General features: G+C 44.2%; 1 protein-coding gene and 6 non-coding genes across 7 annotated transcripts in view; 1 reads left to right on the forward strand and 6 right to left on the reverse strand.

Annotated features, from left to right (window-relative positions):
- Positions 1-2,554: 2,554 nt before the first annotated feature.
- The window catches only part of DNAJC5B (DnaJ heat shock protein family (Hsp40) member C5 beta), a 39,796-nt gene continuing 24,114 nt past the window's right edge, over positions 2,555-18,236 (forward strand). Inside the window, exon 1 of the mRNA XM_069005980.1 lies at positions 2,555-2,661. Coding sequence (XP_068862081.1) covers positions 2,555-2,661 — 107 coding nt within the window. The remainder of the gene's footprint in view (positions 2,662-18,236) is intronic.
- TRNAY-GUA (transfer RNA tyrosine (anticodon GUA)) lies at positions 8,140-8,228 on the reverse strand. Its single transcript is given in 2 exon segments — positions 8,140-8,175; positions 8,192-8,228. It is a non-coding gene; the product is annotated as a tRNA-Tyr (tRNA).
- Positions 8,928-9,000, reverse strand: TRNAA-AGC (transfer RNA alanine (anticodon AGC)). Its single transcript has one exon. It is a non-coding gene; the product is annotated as a tRNA-Ala (tRNA).
- Positions 10,091-10,163, reverse strand: TRNAA-AGC (transfer RNA alanine (anticodon AGC)). Its single transcript has one exon. It is a non-coding gene; the product is annotated as a tRNA-Ala (tRNA).
- TRNAY-GUA (transfer RNA tyrosine (anticodon GUA)) lies at positions 10,495-10,583 on the reverse strand. The gene is given in 2 exon segments: positions 10,495-10,530; positions 10,547-10,583. It is a non-coding gene; the product is annotated as a tRNA-Tyr (tRNA).
- Positions 12,362-12,434, reverse strand: TRNAA-AGC (transfer RNA alanine (anticodon AGC)). The gene has a single exon. It is a non-coding gene; the product is annotated as a tRNA-Ala (tRNA).
- TRNAY-GUA (transfer RNA tyrosine (anticodon GUA)) lies at positions 12,774-12,862 on the reverse strand. Its single transcript is given in 2 exon segments — positions 12,774-12,809; positions 12,826-12,862. It is a non-coding gene; the product is annotated as a tRNA-Tyr (tRNA).

Below are 18,236 nucleotides of genomic sequence, written 5' to 3' on the forward strand. Positions count from 1 at the left end.
ATTTTCTAATTGTTAACTTAAAACCAAAAGTTCAGTACATTTAATTGAGGGATTATTTACAACACTTGAAAGTAGAAAGGAATTTTTTTTCAGCAGATCACAGGACCCTAAATTGTGAGTTAGCTGATTAGAAAAAGAAAACATCAAAGTAAATGCTATGTGCCAGAATTACTATGTGGATTATGTTTCTCTGTGTACTTACATGGTATTTGATTTTTTTTTTCATATTGAATTATGCCAAAGAACTTAAAAGTGTTACGTGGTTGGTTCTGAACTAAAATGTGGCTTAGTAAATAATATATGAATAATGTCATGATAGTGTTTCTAGCTCAGCAATGAGAAGGATATAATATAAGAGAGGGTAGTCTTACCTAACTAAACAGATTTACAGAAATTTTTCTTATGGCTGGGCTTACAGCTCTCTTTTAGACTTTTTCTATGATCACTTTTCAACATTTGGAGAGGGGTGCAACATTCAAAGAAAGAAAGCTGTGGTGCAAGTTCTGTTGTGGCAAGTCTGCCATCAATGAGCTGTAGCTTTCTCTTATGAATCATAGGTATTTTTATCTTGTGGTTTAAATTATGGTTTATATGGAATCCTAGAATGGTTTGAGTTGGAAGGGACCTTAAAGGTCATCTAGTTCCAACCCCCTACCCTGGAGAGGGACACCTTTCATTAGATCAGGTTGCTCAGAGCCTCATCTAGCCTCCAGGGATAGGGCAGCCACAGCTTCTCTGGGCAACCTATTCCAGTGCTTCACCACCCTCACAGTGAAGAATTTCTTCCTAATATCTAATCTAAATTTAGCCTCTTTCAGTTTAAAGCCGTTGCCACTTGTCCTATTACTACATGTACTTGTGAAAAGTCCCTCTCCAGCTCTTATAGGCCCTCTTGAAGTACCAGAAAGCTGGTAGAAGGAGTTTCTGCTGTTTGAGTTTCTTTGTGTCATTGCCTAGCATTATCTAGGTCTGGTTTAAAAATGTTTAGTTCTTCAAATCCAAAAGGATGAGCTGCACACTGTAAGGAGGCAGTCAAGCCACTCAATGAAGAATCACTAGTTTGTCTGCTTTTCTTCTGTGATGAAGTGAGGAACAAATGTTAGATCTGAAGTGGACTAAATCTGTCAGTCTGTGCACTGTGTCACTCTTGCACTATACTGTAAGGGTACCATGTTAAATTTATCAGAAGCTCATTAATTCAGTCCAAAGTCTTGTATCTCAAATAAGATAGGACCCTGATAGATGTCAGTATTTCCCATGAAGAATTTTTCAATAAATTTACTTTTATAATACTGAGGTCAATTCTTGGTATGTACTCTCATCATGGAGGTCCAGATTCACTCCACCATCTCGGGGTCATGATCTGGGAGTCACAGAATCAATCAGGTTTGAAAAGATCTCTGACATCATCAAGTCCAATCTATGACTGAACACCACCATGTCAACTAAACCATGGCACAAAGTGCCACATCCAGTCTTTCCTTTAAACACCTCTGGGGATAGTGACTCCACCACCTCCCCAGCAGCCCATTCCAATATCTAACCACCCTTTTTGTGAAGAAATTCTTCCTAATGTCTGACTTAGACCTCCCTTTGTGCACCTTAAGACTGCATCCTCTGACAAGACTGCGTCCTGTCACTAGTTGCCTGGGAGGAGAGGCCAACCCTCACTTGGCTACAACCTCCTTTCAGGGAGTTGTAGGGATTGATAAGGTCACCCTTGAGCCTCCTTTTCTCCAGGGTAAACACCCCACCTCCCTCACCTGCTCCTCATCAGACTTGTGCTCCAGACCCTTCACCAGCTCTGTTGCCCTTTTCTGAACTTGTTTCAGCACCTCAATGTTCTTCCTGAATTGAATGGCCCAGAACTGGACACAGTACTCGAGCTGCAGTCATCCTGAGTACACCGTAGAGATAATAGGGAGAAACTGTTTGGCCAGTTGTTCTCTGAGTCTGTTGACAACATAAGGAGTCTAGTTTGATTCAGAGTCAAATTTAGTCGCAGCTTAGGCACCTAAAATTGGTTGGGCTGAACCTGAACCCTTGTGTTCAGAAAGCAAAAATTCTCCACTTTGTTGCATTAGGTAATACTCTGAGGTACAAAGCTCTTACCCCACTTTCAGAAGTCAGGAAACTCAACAAATAATGGAATAATTTTCCTAAGACTTAGAAAAGACAAATGTAAGCAAACACAAATAAAACCAGGTGGAAATATAATGTTGGGGTAATAATGCCATAGCAAATTTACCTATTCATTTCAGTGACAGCAACATCAAGCCTTTAATATGATCAGTGCTACCCAACACAAAAGCTTCTGTTCTTTGGTTTTTGCTTTTCAATTTTCTCATTTTTTCCTAATTGTAAAATATCTTACAGGACAGAGGATAACATAGAGGCGATTTTATTCTAGATTCACTTTCATGTATTTTTAACCTTTTGCTGCCTGATTCAAATTTATTAAATGAATGATAAGAAATACTATCTATAAATACTTACAATGTCTGGTATTTTAAATTATGTTCTACATTAGCAGCTTTGGTAATGCACTGCTCTCATGGCTGAACAAAGGCAACGTGCTTTGTCAACGTCAGGTGAAGCGTTATATAAAATCCTGGCACTAGAGAAGGGAGCAACACATGATGAGATTAAGAAGTCCTACAGGTATGTAAAATGTGCTTTGCAACAGGTCTAAAAATGCTTATTTGTCGGGCATGATTATGATGGTAAAACTTTTTGAGTTACCTGCACTGTAGACATTCATTGTGACAATGCTTTCTTTTTTTTAATTTGTGAGCCTGAAAAGAATCAGAGATGATGCAATACGAATCTGCTAATTTCATCCCACAAGCAGTCTGTGATTCATCTGAAATGTTTTAATCTAAGTGAATGAGAGGTCAGACTGTTGGGATAAACTAACATGAGGTATTTTAATACTGCACACAGTTCTTGTGTTAGCATCTTTCCTGAAGTATGCTGAAAAGCAAAGCCAATGCTTTAATGATAATTTGAAAACTATAGTAAGAGACATAAGGAGTTCAATCAGTTTATCTTGTCAGAAAATAAAAAGATTATTTAGAAGAAGAGATAGATTTAGAAGAAAAGGATAGATTATTTGATTACAGTGCATAATATCCTTGAAGGGGAAAATTGCTAGGTGTGAGATAGTTGTTCACTTTATGAAGGCAGGCATAACCAAAAGCAGTGCTTGGAATCTGAAAATTATTTGCGCTGACAAAGAGGTTTTAACTGTGAGGGTAATCAACTACTGAAAAATACTGGCACAGGAAATGGTAGTTTCTCTATTGAAAAAGAAGAGAGGACATTAAGACTAATTTGAGTCAAGTACAAGTTATCAAAATGGTGGTAAATATTTTATCGTTGACATGTAACAAGACCTAGAAGTAAGACCAGAAGATTTTATGGGTAATTTTGCCCTTAAATTTGTTCAGTTGCTGTTGAAAGAGAAAGAAATTTAAATGTCATGTGCAAAGTAGATGTTCTTGACACTGAAATATGTCAGACATGTACTTGCACATTTAATAAATATTGTAAAACTTTTATTACAGCATCAATCTGGATGTTGTTGGTTGCACTGTATTACCAGGCAAACTTTAACACAGCTTACTTTTCCTATCAAATGTAAGAATATATTTGAACTCAAAAAGGGTTTATGAAATGGATCTATTGCATCATTGTTTAGTTTGAATTTTGGCAGGACTCTGCCCTCCATGTTTTTGAACAAATTGCATTTCTCCTCTTTTCTGTTCCTAAAGGCACATGTTCAATGGAGGCAGAAGTAGTGAATGTCCAAACTCTGCATACAATAGAACTGTTGACATCCCACAGTTCTGTTGTCTTGCATAATTTTACCACTGGGAAAAAAGCATTCTATGGTATCAAATTCACTTATGACTTGCACCTTCTGTGTCCCTGTAGTATAGCCTGGCTGTAGAAATCATCTTCTTTTACAGTGGGGAAACTGCAACATGCGTATCAAACAACAAGGCCCGTGGAAAGAATATATCTATGGACCGATTCTTGGTAGATGTTTCAGAGATGTTTATTTCTCCAGCCGCATGGCCGGGGCTCTGCCGAGGAACTGAGGCAATCACGGGACCCGAGGGTCCTTGCCCGTGCAGGGGAACACAAAACAACCAATGGGGAACGAGGCTGACCAGGGGCAGGGAAACCCCGTGTCTCCCCTCAGGGCCCCTCTCCCAGGACTACATGGCAGGGGGAAGGCCCCAACATTTCACCCATTTATTTTTAACAAAAAGAGATTTAAAACTTAACATTGAAAACAACTGGATAAACATGAGATAACAAGGACAGTTTCAAAACAAAACAAGCCACCCTCCTGAGTCTTTAAATGTCCAAACAGATTCTCTGGAACATCTTAAGGCTGACAGAAGAGAGACAGGACTCTCCGGGCATGCTCTGTGGGGAAATTGCGGCAGGAGAGGGTTTCTTCTATTTGTACCTGTTGGAACTCTAAACAACAATAGTTAATTTCTTCCCTCCCCCTCTTCATCCCCCACTCGGCATTGGAAAGGGATTTTTGAGGAAACAATTGGTAAAGGCATGGTTTTTTGAGGGAAACCATGGGGTGTAAAACGGATTGGGAATACACTGGGGGTAATAGGATATAGGGTAAAAGGGAAAGGTGGGATTAGGAAAGGGAGACTGTAGGGGGGGGCTTATAATGGAGATATTGTCTAAAATGACTACGATTTTTAGCATATATACTGCCTTTTACAGAAACACCATCAGGCCCAGTGACCTCTGCTGCTTGTAACCCTTTTCTACCTTGCACAATTTTGAACTCCACCACCTCTCCATCTCCCAAGCTTGGGATGCATTTTTCAGGGTTATTCTTTTTAATAGCAGTTCTATGAATTAATATATCTTCCCAATTGTCACACCTTGTTATAAAACCATAATTTTGTTTAACATTATACCATTTTACTATTCCTAAAACCTTAGCTATGGTGATTTTTTCCTTTTTCCGAGTGGCTGCTGTTTTCTGTCTCGCTGCATTTTTGCTTTCTCTTTCGTTTTCACTTGCTTCTGTGTTGGAACTGCCAGGGCTGCTGGGGCCATCGGGGCTGCTCGTGCCTGCGCGCTCTTCCCGGGGTCGCATTCGGGGCCGCGCGGGCCGTGCTGGGCCACGCCGCTCAGCTCCCTGCGCGCCGCCGCCTCTGCTCTCAGCTGCGCTGCTGCTGCTTGGGGCCGCACCCACATCTTGGCTGGGCCCCCGAGTGGCGGCCCCCCCGTGCCTTGCTCCAGTGTGTGTTTTGGCTAGGCACGGCTCTGCTCCACCGCCACCGCCGCCAGCCGCCGCCCATGCGCCGCCCCTCTCAGTCGGGTGTTCACGGTGCTCGCTCCACCACGCGCTGAGCGGGGCCAGGAGGGCACCGCCAGTTTGCGCTGCTCCCACTGCGCTTCGCTCTGCTGCCAACACTGCAGCTCGTGTCGCTCCACCCGCGCGCAGGAACTGCCTCGCTGCTGCTTACAGAGCACTCAGTCCATGTGCCTGGGTCGCACGGTCCCTAAAGCAGTTTTAACTTCACAAGGACACAGCTGACATTGCTCAACAGTCTCAGTAATTAAATAATATTCACGATAATATTCTTCCATTGGCATATATTTTGACTCAGAAATTAACTGTGTCCAAACAGTCTTCCAAAAGTCTTTGGTAAGAATCAGATCCCAAGAAACGTAGAAAAAGTTCTTAAACAGCCATGCCAGGAAGTGTTTCAATTCCTTCTGAGCTTGAATTAAGCTAAAATTTACAAATCATTGTTGAAGAACCTTTTCAAGTTTAAGATAATGTTCATATGCAGCTCTGAATGCCAAGAGTCTTTCCATGGTTCCTCCATAATTTAGAGATGGAACAGCAAAACAAAAACAGGAACAGAAATCCAGAGTTTACTCACAAATCAGTCGCTGTCCTTAAGGATCGGGGATCGCTCTGCTCGCAATTCTCTACCATTTGTTACAGTACAGGGGGTACTGCAACACGTGTATCAAACAACAAGGCCCGTGGAGAAGAAATATCTATGGACAGATTCTTGGTAGATGTTTCAGAGATGTTTATTTCTCCAGCTGCATGGCCGGGGCTCTGCCGAGGAACTGAGGCAATCACGGGACCCGAGGGTCCTTTACCCGTGCAGGGGAACACAAAACAACCAACGGGGAACGAGGCTGAGCAGGGGCAGGGAAACCCCGTGTCTCCCCTCAGGGCCCCTCTCCCAGGGCGACATGGCAGGGGGAGGGCCCCAACAATCTTCTGTATCAAATGTAATGTTTTCCGGTTGCTTTTACATTTAATTTTCTGGAAATCCCCAAAGGAGAAAGTTATCATGGAAGAATGTAGAACGGAATTAACTTTATTTAATGCTGAGTATGAATATGGATGATTTACACAGTGATCTATGGCAAAACTGACAGTGGTGCTTCCTCCATCTTTATTAGTAATTAGAGAAAAAAAAAAGACTGCTTCTAACTATAGTGGAAATGTCAGAGGGATTCACTTTTAATGGAGTAGCTGTAAATATTTGCAAGATAAAATGATGAGTCAGTCTCATAGAATTGCTTTAATTAAAATTTAATTTATGCTAATCCAAAAATCTGCTGCTGAAATAGTATTCTTTAGTACAAGGTATAAAACCAGCCATACCTGATTCTGAGCTTCCTGCCATTATTAATTAAGTCACTGTTAATCATACTACCACAGCCCAGGGCAAAATTTGCTTTTTAATAAACATGACAGACATGACTGTGATTTTATTTGGAGTTTGGCACACTCTAATTTATCAGGGAGTAAAGCTAATGGGCTTCTAATCAGCAGAATTTCAAAGGAGATCTGTTTATCTTCAATATAATACAAAAATAATTTTGGAACCTTTTTTTGGCATAATAAATTACACTGTTCTTTGACTTTTGCTTTCCTGTCTGACAGTGAATTAATATGCAGAGAGATACTGGATTTCTTGTTTTCTTCAGAAGTTTCAAAACACCCTGTTTGATAGACTACTTACAAGAAAATCATAGAATCATATAGTGGTTTGTGTTGGAAGGGACCTTAAAGATACCTAGTTCCAACCCTCTGCCCTGGGTTCCTCATCCAATCTGGCCTTGAACACTTCCAGGGATAGGTCATCCACAGCTTCTCTGAGCAACCAATTCCATCGCATCATCACCCTCACAGTGAAGAATTTCTTCCTAATATCTAAGCTAAACTTTGCCTCTTTCAATTTACAGCCATTGCCCCTTGTCCTATCACTACACACCCATGTAAAAGCCCTGCTCCAGCTTTCCTGTAGGCCCTCTCTAAGTACTGGAAGGCTCCAATTATGTCACAGTAAAGATTTCTCCTTTCCAGTGTGAATAATCCAAATTCTTCTGGCCTTTCCTCTTAGGAAAGGCACTCCATCCTGCTAATTATCATGGTGTGCCTCCTCTGGACTTGCTCCAAAAGGTCAACACCTCTGTGACAGAGTACATTGGTAATTAAGAATTTTATTAGAAAATGTGTACAGCGTTCTTAACACCATTTAATTACTACCAAGCAAGGAGGGATAATGGCTTACTCATGCCTATGCCAATGGCCGGTGCTACTCCTGATACAGCCTCAGGGTCCACCCAAGGCTCCCCACAACCACAAGAGGAAACAACACCTATGGTCCAGGAAAGGGAATGAAAAGCATTGGAGAACACAGGCATTGATCCTGCTGCCTCTAACATGCTAAGTGAGCGCTCTACCACTTGAGCTAAATGCCAACCATACAGCCTCTGCTTGAGGTCCTCTCCCCTCCCAGGCACCCAACCCTGACCCAGGATGCCCTGCAGCAAAGTCTGGACCTCCCAAAGACCTCACTATCATACACCACCCACCCACTCATTTTCCTGCTGGAGGTGATCCCTGACGACTTCAATGCTCAGAATCACCATCCCCTGCCCAAGGGAGTTTTCATTCAAAACTGCTGGGGGAATGGGATTCCCGAAGTCAGACAAGAGTTCATGACCAGGCAGCTGATTATGGGGAACCTCCTGGGCAGCTCATTATGGGGAACCTCCTGGGCAGGACCAAAAGGCAGCAGTGCCAGTGCAGGATGTGGGCCAGAACCAAAAGAGCACTCCTTCGAGCCGGAGTTGAACCAGCGACCTAAGGATGGCCATGCAAGGGAGCCTACAGTCCTCCGCTCTACCAGCTGAGCTATCGAAGGAAGCATGAGGACATGCCCAGGACCTCGCCCAGCACACACTCAGACAGCACTTTTCCCAAGACACAGGGCACCATCATGCCTCTATTGCCACATCCTGCTTCAAACAGCCTCAGCTCCAACATCACAGCACTTCGCTCAACACTTTAGCCCATCAATCATGCAAAACACAAACAGAAATGTTCCATAAGCTCCTTGGATGTCCTCTTTTACAGATGGACTCTCTTCATGTCCACACAGAGTTTATCCATATCCTGCTGCATTTTCCCTTGATTCCCTTTCACTGTGCTGTATTTTGCTCTCTGCTCAAGCACAAGACAAAATGACAGCCATTCCTCTGTTCTTTAACCCATGCCTAAGCACCACAACAATTCCTCCAAACATCTTTCTCCAAACTGAAAGCACCCACTCTCCTCAGCCCATCCTTATAGAGAAATCCATTGATTCCTTGAGATTCTTGGTGGCCCTCCACTGAGGTTTTTCCATTTCATTGATGTCTTTTCTGTACTTGGCTTGGTACTTGAGAACTGTCAAGCAAAGAGGAAGAAGATCAATTCTTCTGTCAAACTGCCCATAGTACTCTTTATATAACCCTGGATGTCATCCTCCTCTGCAAATGCAGGGCACACCACAAATCTCCCCAGAGGACAGATGGATTCCCACCACAGGGCCCTCTGTCCAGGTAAAGCGAATGAAAAGCATTGGAGAATGCGGGCATCGATCCCGCTGCCTCTCACATGCTAAGCGAGCGCTCTACCACTTGAGCTAATTCCCCACCCTGCAGCTGCTGCCTGAGGTCCTCTCCCCTCCCAGGCACCCAGCCCTGACCCAGGATGCCCTGCACCCAAATCCTGGGCTGCCCAATGGCCTCACTCTCATACCACCAACTCATCGACTCACATTCCTGCTGGAAGTGACTGCAGACAGCTCCAGGGCTTTGGAACCACCATCTGTCACCAAGGGTTCACCTAAAAATGCCTTGGCTGGTCATCTACCCAAAGCTAGACAAGAATTCTTGGTTGGACAGCCCTTTGAAGGGCCCCCTCCTGGGCAGGACCAAAAAAAGGCAGTGCCAGTGCAGGATGTGGACCAGAGCCAAAAGGTCACTCCTTCAAGCCAGGGTTGAACCAGTGACCTCAGGACAGCCATGCAAGGGAGCCTACAGTCCTCCACTCTACCAGCTGAGCTATTGAAGGAAGCATGGGGACATGCCCAGGGGGACCTCAGCCATCCCACACTCAGACACTACTTCCTGAGCCACTGTGCACCATCATGCCTCTCTTACCACATCCTGCTTCAAACAGCCTCAGCTCCAACATTACAACAGCTTCTTCAACCCTTTACCTGTCAAATCATGCAAATCCGACAAACAGAAACACTCCACGAGCTCCCTGGATGATATCTTCTAAAGATGGTGTCTCCTTATTGTCACACTGAGCTTATCTATATCCTGCTGCATTCTCTTCTTTCTCTTTCACAGTCTTTTGCCTTCTGGTCAAGAATCGGACAAAAATGTAGCCATTTTTCTGTAATATCCTGCAAGCCAGAAGGTAATGTGTAAGCTCTCAGAACCTCTCTTTATCCAGGATGAACAGTCCCATTTTTCTCAGCCCATGCACACAGAGGAATCACTTCAATCCCTGAGATTCCTGATGCTCCTGATGGAGCAGCTGAGGTTGCTCCATCTGTATAGGGCATCTCAAAACTGGGCACACTACTTGGGATATTGGACATCTGTGAAGGAAATTCAGACATAGCAGGTCCTCTGCTAAACTGCCCTTGCTACTCTTGGAACACCCACAACATAAGAAAGGACACACCCCTGACAAAGGGCCCTCTGCCCAGGCAAGGGGAATGAAAAGCATTGGAGAATGCGGGCATCGATCCCGCTGCCTCTCACATGCTAAGCGAGCGCTCTACCACTTGAGCTAATTCCCCACCCTGCAGCCTCTGCCTGAGGTCCTCTCCCCTCCCAGGCACCCACTGCTGACCCAGGGTGCTCCCTGCACCCAAAGCCTGGGCTGCCATTCATATCACTCTCACACCACCAACTCATCCACTCACATTCCTGCTGGAGGCGACTGCAGAGAACCCCCATGGTCAGAACCAACATCCCCTGCCCAAGGGTTCACCAAAAAATGCCTTGGCTGGTTAACTTCCACAACTCAGACAAGGCTCACGACTGGGCAGCTCATTATGGGGAGTCACCTGGGCAGGACCAAAAAGCAGCAGTGCCAGTGCAGGATGTGGGCCAGAACCAAAAGGTCACTCCTTCGAGCCGGAGTTGAACCAGCGACCTAAGGATGGCCGTGCAAGGGAGCCTACAGTCCTCCGCTCTACCAGCTGAGCTATCGAAGGAAGCATGAGGACATGCCCAGGACCTCGCCCAGCACACACTCAGACAGCACTTTTCCCAAGACACAGGGCACCATCATGCCTCTATTGCCACATCCTGCTTCAAACAGCCTCAGCTCCAACATCACAGCACTTCGCTCAACACTTTAGCCCATCAATCATGCAAAACACAAACAGAAATGTTCCATAAGCTCCTTGGATGTCCTCTTTTACAGATGGACTCTCTTCATGTCCACACAGAGTTTATCCATATCCTGCTGCATTTTCCCTTGATTCCCTTTCACTGTGCTGTATTTTGCTCTCTGCTCAAGCACAAGACAAAACAAAATGACAGCCATTCCTCTGTTCTTTAACCTGCATTTAAGTGCCACAAGGTCATCTGCAAGTCCTCCAAACCTCTCTTTCTGCAAACTGAATGTGCCCACTCTCCTCAGCCCATCCTTATAGAGAAATCCATTGATTCCTTGAGATTCTTGGTGGCCTGATGTGGGGATACAGCCTGAGGTTGTTCCATTTCATTGATGTCCTTTTCTGTACTGAGCTTGATATTTGAGAACTGTCAAGCCATCTTGGTTTAAGTCAAGGGCGTAGACACTTTAAAATGAGTTACCTCCCATTTATTTTTAGCCAATCACCTTCCACCAATAAGTAGAGATGAACACAAGTAGATATAAGTAAAAAAATAACAGTTTACCAAAAATGCAAAATAGCAACAGGCAAGAAAAATAACAGTAATAACCACTAGTTACAAAGTTGCTAAATCTTACAGACTCCCTGGGAACAAAGAGAAACTAAAAATGGCAGAGAAAACCCTTCTCCCAAGATGGCGCCCTCCATGAACAATCACATGTGGAGAGACAAAGATGGTGGCAGCTCTCCCCCTTCTTTCAACTACATGTGGACAGAGATAACTAAAAGAGAGAAAAAAACCCAAAACAACCCAGATACCAAACCTCCATGATCACAAAAACTCCCCCCAAACAACAAGCAACAAAGAACAAGGACAAAACAAAAAGAAAACCTAGCGTCCAAAGCAGACAAACGCCTCTCCTATCTCTATGGTGGTATCAGCTCTGTCAATAAATGCACTCCAGCAGCTGGAACTCACACCAGCTGGAACTCATAGAGAGACTTCACCTTTTCATGAGGAGGCAGCCAGCAGGGGCAACTCAGACTCCATGCCTTCCCACTTCCATTAGGCACTGCTGGCAGGCTGGGGCAACCATGTAGAGTGGGGCTGTTCCACTTTCCTTGGTGCAATGCGGTGACTGTAGACTGGTATTTGTGAAATTTGCTTTGAAGCAGTCCAGGACCACGAAATGTGGCTCCTTGGAAACCTGCCTGAAGCAACCCTCTCGGGAAAGAAAACAAAAGAAAACCAAGGGGAGCCTCCACCCATGCTACCTCAGGGCTCTTGCTGAGAGAATGAAACAGAAAAGCAAAAGCTAAGAGGTAATAGAGAACTATGCCTGAGAGAGCCTGGCTTTTAAGAGACCTGGCAATGCCCCAGCCCTGCAGTTCCATTTCCGGCCACAAGGTTTTCAAGAGACAGTAACAATTTTGGGCACAGATAGATATGGAATAAAATAACATTTTGGGTTACCCAGGACATAAGCAAAGAAGGAGAAAACCAATTAATCCATTAAACTGCCCATAATGCTCTTGATGTCATCCTCCTCTGTAAATCCAGGGCACACCATAAGTCTTGCCACTGCCTGCCTAGAGGTCAGATGGATTCCTGGCCAAGAGCCCTCTGTCCAGGCAAAGGGAATGAAAAGCATTGGAGAATGCGGGCATCGATCCCGCTGCCTCTCACATGCTAAGCGAGCGCTCTACCACTTGAGCTAATTCCCCACCCTGCAGCCTCTGCCTGAGGTCCTCTCCCCTCCCAGGCTCCCAGCCCTGCCCCAGGATGCCCTGCACCCAAATCCTGGGCTACCCAATGGCCTCACTCTCACACCACCAACTCATCCACTCACATTCCTGCTGGAAGTGACTGCAGACAACTCCAGGGCTTTGGAACCACCACCTGTCACCAAGGGTTCACCTAAAAATGCTTTGGCTGGTTATCTCCCACAGCTTAGGCAAGAGCTCATGACTGGGCAACTCATGACTTATTATGGCGAGTCTCCCCAGGCAGGACCAAAAGGCAGCAGTGCCAGTGCAGGATGTGGGCCAGAACCAAAAGGTCACTCCTTCGAGCCGGAGTTGAACCAGCGACCTAAGGATGGCCATGCAAGGGAGCCTACAGTCCTCCGCTCTACCAGCTGAGCTATCGAAGGAAGCATGAGGACATGCCCAGGACCTCGCCCAGCACACACTCAGACAGCACTTTTCCCAAGACACAGGGCACCATCATGCCTCTATTGCCACATCCTGCTTCAAACAGCCTCAGCTCCAACATCACAGCACTTCGCTCAACACTTTAGCCCATCAATCATGCAAAACACAAACAGAAATGTTCCATAAGCTCCTTGGATGTCCTCTTTTACAGATGGACTCTCTTCATGTCCACACAGAGTTTATCCATATCCTGCTGCATTTTCCCTTGATTCCCTTTCACTGTGCTGTCTTCAGCCCTCTGCTCTAGTATCAGATAAAGGACAGCATTTCCTCTAGTCTGTAATCTCCTACAAGCATGAAGGTCATATCCAAGCCCTTGGATTCTCTCCTTCAACAGTCTGAACAGTCTCACTGTTCTTGTTCATCCATGTAGAGGTATCCTTCCACTCTGTGAGGTTCTTGGTGGCCCTCCACTGAGATTGCTCCATTTCATTGATGTTCTTTCCTGTGTGCAGGATCACCTGCTCCTAAGCATCCTGATGGCCTTGTTCTGAGGTCACTGCACATGGTCCACATGTGTCTTCTACACAGAGGCACAAAGCTGGGCACTGACATGGCTTTATTTTGCAGGAAGTTAAACATCACACAGCTGATCACTCAACCCCTTCTCCACAGTGGGAGTAAAATTCACATGGTGAGAAAAATGTGGTTTAATAGGGCAGAAAAGAAATGGAAAGTGAAATAATAATAATAGTAATAACAACAACAACGACAAAAACAACAATAACTCTAATATTAATAGATCTAAAATATACAAATCAAGTGATGCACAACACAATTACGTTACACTCAATGAATGATGCCCAGTGAGTTCTTGAGCAGCAGCTCCCAGCCATCTTTCCTCCTAATTTATATACTGAGCATGACACCATATGCTGCACCATATGGTATGGAATATTCCTTTGGCCAGTTGGGGTCAACTGTCCTGGCTGTGTCTCCTCCCAACTCCTTTTTCCCCCCAGCCTCCTTGCTGGTGGGGTGGTGTGAGAAGATGAAAAGTCCTTGACTTAAGATGAGTACTGCTCAGCAAGAACTAAACCATTAGAGTGCTATCAATATTATTCTCCTCCTAGATCTAAAACACAGCACTGTACCAGCTAGTAGCAAGAAAATTAACGCAATCCCATCCGAAACCAGGTCAATATTTATGCCTTATTCTATACTGTTTATGTCATGCCCAGGTCCCACGCTTTCCAGTACATCTTTTCTGATCTTTTTTATATACATATGCAGACATCATTCCCTTAGCCTACAGACCATCCCTCTAAAATGTCAGTTGAGTTTACTTAGTCCATGACTTTGGACTCCTCTTTAATAGTAGTCCTTCAGGGCAGGAGAGATGATGTATGATGTTGGACTGTTGCATTTTGAAGACAGTTCTGGTTCTATCATTGCTCCACTTATCCTGGTCTAATCAAAATTCATTTCTCATAGATTAATAAATCTAAATTTTTATTGTAATAATTTTGATATGGCATATAGCAACCATAATAGAGATGCTACACATTATTATATAGCAATTAATATAATACAATTCAAATCATTGCCTGTTCTCACACAGAATCAAATCCCCTTGAGGTACTCATCATACTTCTCCATCCTTCTGCATTACTCACCAATTGCACCCAGGTTCTTGATGAAAAGCAGTATCATGGATGTGTTTGCCTTTGCCTGAAGGAGAAATAACCCAGCCTGTCTTTTGCAGCATAATTTCTATGTGGACTACAGGGACTTCTCCCTTTTGTAAAAGTACATCAAAGTTTTGATTGGGCAGGGCCAGTTTGATTAGAAGATCCTCTAGTGTTGACTAAACACGTGACTTCTGCTAAGTGTGTATTCCAACGTTAAAATGTCCCAGCACCCATTGCTCTCAGTGTAGTCTTTAACAGTTCATTTGTTCAATTTTCTGGAGGCTGGTGCATGGCAGGGGGTGTGATATACCCATTCAATGCAATGCTGTTTGAGCCAAATATCTAAGAGGTTGCTTTGAAATAAGTACCATTGTCTGACTCAGTTCTTTCTGGGGTTCATTGTTACCTCATTTCTCAAGGCCCAGGATAGTATTCCAGCCAGTGGCATGAGGCACAGAATATGTTTCCAGCCATCTGGTTGTAGGTTCTGTCATTGATATCAGTAAAAATTTCTTTAAAGGAAGAGTAGGCAAGCACTGGAACAGGCTGCTCAGGAAAGTGGTTGAGTCACCATCTCTGGAGATATTTAAAAGATAGGTAGGTGTGCCCTTAGGGACATAGTTTGGTGGTGGAATTGGCAGTGCTGGGTTAATGCTTGGATCTGATGATCTTCAAGGTCTTTTTCAACCTAAGTGATTCTACAGTTCTGTGATTGTAAGCACCTAGCGCTTGCATTGGCTGATTTGTGGGAATGTGATATCATCAATCTGCCAGACCTCCCCATGTTTATATTTCAGCCATTGTCCTCCATTAGAGAGCGGCTTTAACTGTCTGTCCTGCTTTATTTCAGACCATGTTTCACATTCATGGATAATAATGTATAGTGTTCATGATTAAGTCCACCCCTCAATAAGGAGGTGATGTATATGCTGTATTTCTTCCTTGATGGCCTGAGATATCATGGGCCCATTAAGTTATAAGTAATTCACTCTTACGTTAACAGTCCAGATCCACCTGATCCACTTCAATCTTAGCATCCTGACCCATCAGCTGGGATTTTTGATGTTACTCAGTGACTTAACTCTTGGGTACGTGACTACATGATGTACTTTTACAACACAGTTCTCTACCCAAGCAGGAATATCTTGCCATAATCCAGCAGTCCAGGAGGGTTTACCTCTGTGCTGCCAGTTGACCTATTTCCATTGCCCTGGCCACCCCACAGAGCCTTTGCCACCATCTATGAGCCTGTATAGAGATAATGTACTGGGCATTTTCCCTCTGAGCACTGTCTAAAGCCAGATTGATAGCTTTCACCTCTGAAAACTGACTAGATTCACCTTGTCATTCAGCAGTTTCTGCGATATGTGTGGGACTCCACACAGCGGCTTTACACCTTTGATATTTCCCAAAATATCATAGGACTCACCAGGGCATATTGTTTTTCATTTTCTGGTGTTTCTCTTACAGTGGGGCTTATTCAGCTCACATCACCTCCTTTTCTGGCAATATTACAAACTCTTTGCCTTCCAGCCAGTCAATGATAACTTCCAAAATTCCTGGGCTACTGGGATTTTCTATTCGAGTGCATTGTGTGACCAGTGAGCCCCATTTATTCCACATAGCATCAGTTGCATGATGTGTAGAATGGGCTCTCCCTTTGAATACCCTGCCGAGCACTGGCAGTCAGGGTGCCAAGAGGAGCTGTGCTTCAATACTAATCATGTCTGAAGCAGCTCAAACTCCTTCACATGATGTCAGTATTTCTTTTTCAGTTGGAATATAGCGGGCCTTGAATCTTCAGTGTCCCTGATGCCAAAACCCTAAGAGTCAACCTTGAGTCTTCCCTGATGCTTTTTGCTAGTGGCTTCAAGTAGGACCATTCTCCCCAGATGCGGCACATTTTTGACATCTTGTCCTGCCCAGAGTGGCCTGAGGGCTACTGTATGTACTATTTGCTTTTCAGTTTGTTCAAAGATTTGTCACTGTTCGGGGCCCAAATGAAATAATTCTTCTTCCAGGTTAGTTGATAGAATGGGCTATAATTTGAAATAAATATTCTCCAAAAACCTACAATACTTAATAAAGCTTGTGTTTTCCTTTTGCTAATTGGTGGAGACCTAGCTGTTATTTTGTTGATCACATTCATTGGGATGCAACGACATCCATTTTGCTATTTTATTCCTAAAAACTGGATCTCCTGTGTAGGTGACTTGACCTTACTTCGATTTATGGCAAAACTGACTTTCAGAAAATTTGGACAATTTTCTTCCCATTCTCAAAAGCTTTGCCTGCTGTATTTCCCCATATGATGATGTCATCAATGTATTGCAGGTGTTCCCATTCTAGTGCAGTCTGGTTAAGTCCATGGAAAAATGCTAGGGCTGTGTTTCCATCTGTAGGGCAGTCAATTCCAGGTGTACTGGACATCCCTCCAAGTGAAAGCAAATTGTGGCCTGCACTCTGCTGCCAAAGGGATTGAGAAAAACACGCTAGTGATATTGATTGTGGCAAGCCACTTGGCTGCCTTTGATACAAACTGCCTCCAGTTCAAATTGAAGTTCCAGAATGGCTGGCATGGCAGCACTCAGCAGCAGCACGGCTTCATTCAAGGCATTATAATCTACTGCTGGTCTCCAGTCTCAATCAGATTTTCACAGTGGCCATATGAAACTGTTACAGGGTGAGGGAGTCCTGTTGATCACTCCAGGGCTTTTCAGCTGACAAATCAGCTTATGCATCAGAATCAGGGGGCTTGGTTGGTGTGATATGGGGTTCAGGTGGTTACTGCCTCATTTATGAGTTCTTCCTCTTCTTCCACCCCAGTCTGCAGCCACCTCTCTTCCTCCTCTTGTTCTCATAATGGCCCTGCTTTGGAGTAGACTGCCTTGTCCACTTCTTCCTGCTGCTGACCCTTAGAAGAGCCTCCTTCATCCCTTACTAAAGGAGCTGACTTCTACTTCCAGCATTTCTTCTTGTGAAGATGGTATCAGTACAGGTGTGTTCTTTGGTTTGGATGCAGTATCTATTGTTGGGACTTGGGTAGCCAAAGTGCCTGACATGTTGTCATCAGATCCAAAAACCTTCTTGTCTCCTTGAGGATACTGAATAGTGTTAAACAGGACTTGATAGGCATGGGCCAGGGCCCAGCACATTGCCGTGATTTGTTTCTCTCTGGAACTGCCAGGGTGACAGCATACTTCTTCCAAATGTTTTCCTAGTTTTTCAGGATTCTGAACTAGTTCCGGGGTGAAATTCCAAAATATTCGAGGTGCCCACTGTCCTACACATTTGCCTGTACTATCCCACACATCCTGCCACTATAACTGCTCAGGCACAGGGCAGATGCCTGGCTGGTATCCTTAGACAGTTAAGTCTAAACAAGGCCTGAAATACAATCAGGAGGCACAGCAATAGGAACATGCTGGTTTGAAGATCCTGACTATATTCAGGATTCTCAAGAGCTATTGTAAATACCCCAGAGAAGAAGGGGAAGATGTGGGAAGTGTATGCCCCATAGATGGGCTCTAGGAGGAAAGATAAAGGATGTAATTAGGAATAGTTTCCAGTAGATGGCTCTAGAAGTATGGAGAAGATAACAATACTTGATTACAAATAGACCTTGTGACCATCATATCATATCATATCATATCATATCATATCATATCATATCATATGCCAG

This window comes from Aphelocoma coerulescens, chromosome 2, assembly GCF_041296385.1.
Source record: "Aphelocoma coerulescens isolate FSJ_1873_10779 chromosome 2, UR_Acoe_1.0, whole genome shotgun sequence".
Classification (NCBI taxonomy): domain Eukaryota; kingdom Metazoa; phylum Chordata; class Aves; order Passeriformes; family Corvidae; genus Aphelocoma; species Aphelocoma coerulescens.